Here is an 8,502-nt window from a genome sequence, read left to right on the forward strand (position 1 = left end):
ATAAATTGGTGTGTGTTTTTCCCCTCGAAATTTGGGCATGACAATGTCAATCTTAAAAAGATAAGCAGAGAGATTTCTAAAGTCTATTATGCAAAAATATTCTTCTAACACAAGATTTTATTTCTGTGTAATGGAGCTATTTTTGGCCTTTCAAGGACATGGAAGCCGAATGAGGAGCAACAGCAGGGGAAGAATAATGATAATTGAAACCACCATAAATCAGGTGATTGACATTTTAAAAATGATTGGTGTGATGAGTGTAGGAGAGTTATAGTGAAGTGGACATAGCATCCAGAGTTGGGTAGCAAAATGCATACCTCACTAGACTATTATACTATAGACGTGGAGCTTGCAGGGAGATGCAATAATTTTGTGAAAGCCATGTCATATGAGTTGAAGCCATGGCCTTCGATCCAGTCCTCTCCTCTTGTTCCACAAATGGAGGCATTAAGGTTTAAACAAAAAAGAAACTTGCACAAACTTTCACCTCCATCCTCTTATATTCCTCCAACAAGTTTTCTAGATCCTTGTTGGATTTGATCAAAACTAGGGTGTTAGAATCGTTGGTCAACAATTGGAACTTTTAGGTGATGCTTGAACCAAGGATCTCAGTCATTTTCGTTACAAGATCTGCGAAAGAAAATGGATCAGCCTAAAACATCACAGAGAAACCATAGGTTGTAAAGCTCACATAAATTCATACAAATTTCACTCATCCAAACATGCAAAGTTAATGCTTTGATCAAATACTTTGGTCTCCCCTCTAATGTGCCAGAGCTTCCCATCAACGAGACAAGGAAGAGTTTACCTGCCATAGCTGTAGACAAATGATCTCCATCAAAGAGAGTGGTAGATGAGGAAATGAAATATTCACCCAACTACTAAAATGAAATTTGTTGTAGAGTTGAATAATACTCTTCACTTATCATTTTTCAGAGGTAGTGGCCATGAATAAACTTAATCTAGTACAACATTCACTCTCCTTCTCTACTCTCATTAAATATTAATGAAAATTGAAATATTAATGAAAATCGCAAAGCGCGGCAGTTATTGTTTGTAGAAAATGACTCTTTAATATTTGTGCATTATTATCAGTTTTTTGTGGTGAATAGATTTAAAAAGAATTATTAACTATTTGACTCTTAAATGAACGTCAATTTTTTTAAAATTGTCAAAATGTTTACAACCATGAATGCTTCCATTGTAGAAGTCTCTCATTCATTAGATTAGAATACTTTTTAAATTAAATTAATTTTGATATTTAATATTTTTTGAGAATTTTTTTGGCTCAATCTCAAAGAAAGAATAATTTGAGATAAAATTTTATGGAGAAATATGGAAGAAAAACATCCTTTTTAAACTACTTTTAACAAGTGATAGAACAAGATTATTTTCAAAGAATGCTTTAGGATAAGACTTTATATAGAAATATATAGAACATCATATTAATAAATGTTTAAATAAGCATTAAAAATTATAGTGAACAATAATAAAAAGAAATTGACATTTCTGATTAACAGCAATCTTGTTCTTTTTATTTTTTTATACACCTTTTACTTTTATTTTTCATAGCAGCCTTATCCTCAAAATTTAATAATAACATAATTTGATATTACCTTGTTATACTTTTTTTACAATATAGTACAATTTGTTATTATATCTTAACACTAGTATGCTGCAGAACAATATGGTATTTATCTGTTAATCCAATCATATCCCAATAAAATGAAAGGAGACAATATCTCAATCATGACAAGCATTATTCTCCTCCACTTAGTATCGCCACAAAATATGAATTTTCCAGTCATCAAATTCATTGAAAGTGTGACCAAACTATCTCCACTTCGAAAAATTAGCTGTAGAATTAACCTCAAAGAATATCAGTATAATTAATTATTTTCCTTCAATCTGCCATATACCTCATCATTTCCTAAAGTTAAAGTTAGCATTCTAGGACAAACTTGTTTACCATCATGGGTAAACTAGTTTTAATACATGCTACAGAAGTAATGGAAGAACATAACACAAAAGTAAACGTAACACAATGCTTCAACAAACCAAATTTCTTAGCACAATGATTAGAATGTTGTACACAGGGGCAATGTTGAATGTATAGGGTTCTGCCCAAAGTAAGGATAGGCAGTTGCATTGAATCTGCTCTTTGTATGTTTAGATATTCTTATTTGTGAAATTGCAGCACACAGAACATCTACAAGATCTACATTTGTTTCTTGCATTTCAAAATCTCTCTCTGAAAGTGATAACAGAGCATGATCAACTGCATCAACAAGTGAAGACTGTAGATTCCTACATATGCAATTCTTTTCTGGGCTTGAATTATCTGTCTCAAGCTTTCTCTTTGCCTTGTATGGAGACATCGACTTTGAATCTGTAAAGAGCTCCATATCAGATTTTGTATAATACAAAATCCACGGATGGTCTGTAAAAGGAGACAATTGTATAAGAAAACTCTACAACAAATTGTTCAAATTTATAGTATAAACTGTGAACCTATATAAATAAACATAAATTGTGAACCTATATAAATAAACATACTCAAAACTTCATCTGGAGAGAGTCTCTTGTCAACATCCCTTGACAGCATCCTTGACAGCAAATCCTTGGCCGGTTTAGAAATGGACTTCCACTTTTCAGTGTGGAAATCCAACCACACATTTTTTATTTCCTCAAAAATTGCCTCTACAGTAGCCCCAGAAAATGGTAAGCTACTAATTAAGAGTCCATGAAGGAGGACTCCAGTAGCCCATACATCCACCTTTTCAGTATATTTCCCCGCTAAAACTTCAGGGGCAACATACGCTGGACTGCCCACCAATCCTGATAAACTTTGCCCTGTTTTCAAAATAAACAAGATCTCAATAATCTTGCTAATTAACTTCTTTCAATGAACACACAATCAGAATCCAAAAGAAGAAAAAAAATTACTACAATGAATTGTGGAAACACATGATTATTTCAAAGAGTTCGGATTTCATGAAAAGATAAGACCTGGAATTTATGAAATTTTGAATCCCATACCATTTGAAACATGCAAAGATAGGCCAAAATCAGCTAGCTTCAACTGTCCATCATCGGTGAAAAGAATATTCTCAGGTTTTATATCCCTGTGAATAACTCCCATCTCATGACAATGCTGAATGATGCTAACCAACTGTTTGATTAACTCTGCAGCTTCCCTCTCCGAAAAATGTCTTTTTTTCATGCAATCAACCAATCTCCCCCCAGAGCAAATCTCCATTACAAGATGCAAACAATTTTCATCTTCGTACACTGAATGAAGTGTTACAATGTTAGGGTGTCCAGATAAGTGTTGCATGATTTCCACTTCCTTGTGTGCATTTTGTGCACAACTTTTGGGCAGAGTCTTACATGCCACGTCTTCTCCTGTGACCCTGTTCTTGCACAAGGTTACCACTCCGTATTTCCCTCTGCCCAAAATTGGGCCCATGATATAGTCAGATTCTATTTTGCGGTCTCTAATGATTTGTGTGGTTTCCTCTATGCAACCACATTTTCTCTTAATGCCTCTTGGAGTTGTATCAGTCAAGCAGATCCCCCTTCTTGGAGTATAAAGAGTTGCAACTGGTGCTGGATGATTGTGAGAAAAGCTCAATTGTTCTAGTGAAGATGGAGAGGCGGAGGATGAGGTTGATGCACCATCATCACATGAGCAGATCACCTGCTGTGATTCAATCCTATGTAGATCTGTGTTGTTCATCCTCCTCTTCTTTACAGGAGTCATGCTTACCTTACAATTCCTGTCAGAAAGTCACAAAGAATGATGAGTTTCAATCTTGTATAGAGTATTAATTCGAAGATAGTATGGATATCATTTGGCATACTTCAATCCGCTCAAAAACATCCCCTTCAAATCCGCGCAGGACAGCGTCTTTCTTGATCTAAACAGACTAAGAATTCTTGAGAAACGGTTCAAAACCAAAACTCAAATCCCCGAATTTCTTGCTTTCATACGAAAGATCAAGGAAAATACTATTTAGAAAGCGCATAAACCAAAATAAATATCTAATTAAACGAAAGAAAGCGATTAACCTGTGTTTCAGCTTCAATCTGCTATGGAGATAATTAGGAGAGAAAACAAAACACTTCAACCCTCGCTTTCTCTTGTATTTCAAAATTCTCTGCAATTACAATACCAAATGAAGCTAACAATCGTTTCGCAATCCCTCAATTATTAGCGCAGTGAAAACTCAAGAGAATTCGCATGCAATTGTTGAACTTCTGTTATGGGGAAAGTTTTGTTGAACTTCTGTTCCTTTTGGAAAGATTCGTTACTTTTGGAAGAATTTCTAGAGGCGGGAGAAAGAAAGCTTCAAAATGGATGTTTACTTGTCAAGCCGTTTAATATGATGCCTTTTTAAAACACGTTGATGTTTTGATAGTTCTTATATTTTAATATAATATATAAATAAATAATTTTATAATTTATAACAAGATAATTTTAACAATATTATTATGAAAAATATAAAATGAAATAAGTTGTATAGCAATTATAAGCATTAAGTTGTACTTTACATGTTACTAATGTTTATATTTCTAAGATTAGTATTTTTAAATGCTATTTCTAAAATTTAGATGCACTCTTTCCAACAAAACGCTTTCTAATAGCTACTTTTTTTTACTTTCCATTTCAAATTATTCTAAAAAGAAATTGAGTTTCAAGTTCTAAACAGTTTATTTATTTATTTTTATTGGAAGAAGAATTAAGTCCCAACATTGGTGTCACAATATTTTATATAAAAAATACAATTGAAATCTTAAGACATGTTTGTATAAGTGTTGTATTAATCTCTAACCCTAATACAATTACGACACTCTCTTATAACCATAATGCCATAGTTAGGTTTAGAGTTTTGGCTACAATCTTATTTAGGAGTAGAGTTTATTGTTTGGGTTATGATAGGGTTAGAGTTAGGGTTGGGATTAGGCTTGATAATAAGGTTTAGGGTTAGGGTTACAATTATGGTTATGTAAGGGGTTACATATTGGCTAGTATTATGGTAAGAGCTATGATTTTGATTAGGATTAGGGTTAATGTCAAGATTGGGAATATAGTTTATTTTATGGTTAAAAGTTACAATTTTTATTTTGATTAGGGTTGGGATAATGGTTTAGGTCACGCTGAGGGTTAGCGTTGTGTTTACAATTTGGGTTATTGTTCACTATTTTAGCCCACATTTAGCCCAGAAGTGATATCTGATCTGAGAAATCTTTAGTGGTTTGGATTCATTGTAAAGGGATAACATGATTTTTTGAGTTGGCTCTTGTGGGTCCACGATTAGCAGAGTTATGTCAATGTTGATTCGTCCATGTGTGTCATCTCAGCTTCTGTTGATCTGCTGGTGACAGAGTTTTTTTGTCCATGATTGGTCCATGTACTTCCATGTTAGTAGTTGGCTAGGTCCAGGGTTTTATACGCATGCAAATGAGATCAACGGTTGTCATGTCTTTGTGTTTAGCTCAATGGAGTTTCAAAAAAACATGAGATGTTGCCACACATCTTCATTCTAGCATTTCTTCATGTTGTAGTGCTTCTTCAATGCTCCAGAACATGAAATGCATCATGTGTCTTTGGGTGGTCATGTCCCATCTCCGACATTTAAGTCAACCAAATATGCATATGCACAAATCAACAACGAAGATTCAACGAAAGATTAAAAGATTGTGGTCAGTTCTATCAAACATCAAAACACATTGACAACTCCCATGTCGTGTGATATCTGCTCATCATCATGAGAACATAGGATGCTGCCATGTGTATTCATTCTGACATTTCTGTAGACACTTAAAATTTTCCTAAACACTATATTAATTCATTTAATATTGCCCTTGACATTATAATTAATTATTTATTAATTAATCATACTGATCATATTCGTCTACTGATTTAATTAAATAAGTTCACTTTCCTTATGTATTTAAATTTAATTTAAATACTTCCATCCCTAATGTGTTAAATTTATTTAATACACGATTCTCCATAAATCCCCTTGTTAAATAAATCCTATTTATTTAATTCCTCCATCTCCATTAATCTCTCTAAACCTATGATTAAATTGAATCATATTTAATTTAATCCTAATCGTATCCTAAAACCTAGTCTACAACCATCACTCTCATCCTTTTTAAACCTTTAGGATTAATTAGGGACCTAACAAATGCAAGGAAAATTTAGGACTTTCTAACAACCTTCTAAAATGTAGATTACTCACTAATCAAGATTAGGGTAATTAACCTCGATTACTCACTAACTAGCAAAAAAGTCACTAGCCAAATCTGACTTATATCTTTAGGTCACTTGGTTAACCCTAACTATCATGTTGGAATGGTTATACAATTCACAAGTGTCAAGCGACACTGTAAAAACACTATAACGAAACATTAACATTTAAAGATTACAGAATGATACATTCATTCAATGCATGACACAAATAAAATACGAACAACAAGGTTTGCATCTTTCATCAGATTCAACCTTGGTTTCCACAATTCGTACATAAGGTTCAGTTTCATCTCTCCATTAGATTTTTCAGCTAAAATATCCTATGCACTCATTGCACACATCAGTAGCTCAAGAAATCATACGCATATATGTATATAACGTATCAGGGAAATCACATAACTAAAACCTCCATCTTTCAAATAATCATTTGTTTATCTCATTCTACTCATATTCTCAATCATCTTGAGTAGGGTTAGGGTTAATGTCAAGATTGGGAATATAGTTTATTTTATGGTTAAAAGTTACAATTTTTATTTTGATTAGGGTTGGGATAATGGTTTAGGTCACAATGAGGTTAGGGTTGTGTTTACAATTTGGGTTATTGTTGACTATTTTCGCCCACATTCAACCTAGAAGTGATATATGATCTGAGACATCTTTAGAGTGTTGGATTCCTTGCAAAGGGATAACATGATTTTTTGAGTTGGCTTTTGTGGGTCCACAATTAGCAGAGTTATATCAATGCTGATTCGCCCATGTGTGTCATTTCAGCTTCTGTTGGTCTACTAGTGACAGGGTTTTGTTGTTCGCGATTGGTCCATGTACTTCCATGTTAGCAGTTGGCTAGGTCCAGGGTTTCATACACATGCAAATGAGATCAACAGTTGTCATGTCTTTGTGTTTGGCTCAGTGGGGTTTCACAAAAACATGAGATGTTGCCACGCATCTTCATTCTGGCATTTCTTTATGTTGTAATGCTTCTTCGATGCTCTAGAACATGAAATGTGTCATGTGTCTTTGGGTGGTCATGTCCCATCTCCAACATTTAAGTCAACCCAATATGCACACGCACAAATCAACAATGGAGATTCAACGAAAGATTAAAAGATTGTGGTCGGTTTTGTCAAACATCAAAATACATTGATGACTCCCATGTCGTGTGATATCTTCTCATCGTCATAAGAACACAAGATGCTACCACGCATCTTCATTCTGACATTTCTTCATGCTAAAGTGCTTCTTCAATGTTCCATAATCAAAATTGCACCACATGGCAGAGAGTCCCACTTCTCGCATTATATTTGTCATATTTTTGGGTCTACGTAGGTGGTTGACTTAGTTTGTTGTCCAACATCATGGTGCCACATGTCTCCATTCCAATGTTTCTCCATACTGCAATGTTTTTGCGAGTTTCCATAGCCTAGAATTGCGCTATGTGGTGGAAGTCCCACCTTTCATGTTATTCGCTTCCTTGTTTGCTGAGATTTCTAAATCTGATGACTCTCATGTTTTCACATCTCTACCTCAGCCTCTTGTGATGCCACAATCATTGAATCTAGTGCATCTTGGAGATTTCCCACAACATCTTAGCTATCCATTTCGAAGGAAGGATCTTGATTGACAACTATGACTTAATCCTTCGTTGGGAGGAGTTTCTTAGTTGCATCTGGGTTGTTCATCTCAAGTGGAAATTTGCGTCGATGGTGGTGACTTAATCTCTTGTTGGGGAGATTCTTGTAGCATCCAAGCCATTTATTTTGAAAGGAAGATCTTCATTGACGACCACTATTTATTTTTTAGGAAATCAGATCCCCCCCCATGCAGTCAAGCTTGCATTTTGTGGGTAGATAACACATTGTGTTATCCCTCCCCATAGTTTTTTCTACCAGCAACATGAATCAACTTCTTATGGCCATGGCATGCTACTAAGGCTTGTTCTTTATTGCAAAGAAACTTCTTGGGCCTTGTTAGCATGATGCTAATGCCCTTTGTACTTCTTTAATGCATGTAATTCAAATCTTTGGTGATTTGATCTCTTTTATGACTGAGTGCATTTGTTTTGTTCTTCCTACCACTTCAAGCAATAGATTGCACTTCATAATCAGATTTCACTCTGACTCTTTAGTTATTGCTTCCTCTGCAACTCAACTCCACCTTGGTTGGGGTTTCAACTCCATAGTCAAATCAAAGTTATGCTTGAACTCTTTAAAATGCAGTTGTAAATATGTTTTTTGGGTTCT

General features: G+C 34.5%; 1 protein-coding gene across 1 annotated transcript; it reads right to left on the reverse strand.

Annotated features, from left to right (window-relative positions):
- Nucleotides 1-2,078: 2,078 nt before the first annotated feature.
- LOC149528374 (serine/threonine-protein kinase PEPKR2-like) lies at nucleotides 2,079-3,763 on the reverse strand. The gene is made up of 3 exons (XM_089810724.1): nucleotides 3,040-3,763; nucleotides 2,557-2,853; nucleotides 2,079-2,440 (listed from the first exon to the last, which is right to left on the reverse strand). The coding sequence occupies exons 1-3, from the start codon at nucleotides 3,761-3,763 to the stop codon at nucleotides 2,079-2,081; spliced, it is 1,383 nt and encodes a 460-aa protein (XP_089666850.1).
- Between the last annotated feature and the right edge of the window lie 4,739 nt (nucleotides 3,764-8,502).

Source organism: Cupressus sempervirens, chromosome 11 (genome assembly GCF_028749045.1).
Source record: "Cupressus sempervirens isolate cs-2001-9-10 chromosome 11, ASM2874904v1, whole genome shotgun sequence".
NCBI classification, from domain to species: Eukaryota; Viridiplantae; Streptophyta; class Pinopsida; order Cupressales; family Cupressaceae; genus Cupressus; species Cupressus sempervirens.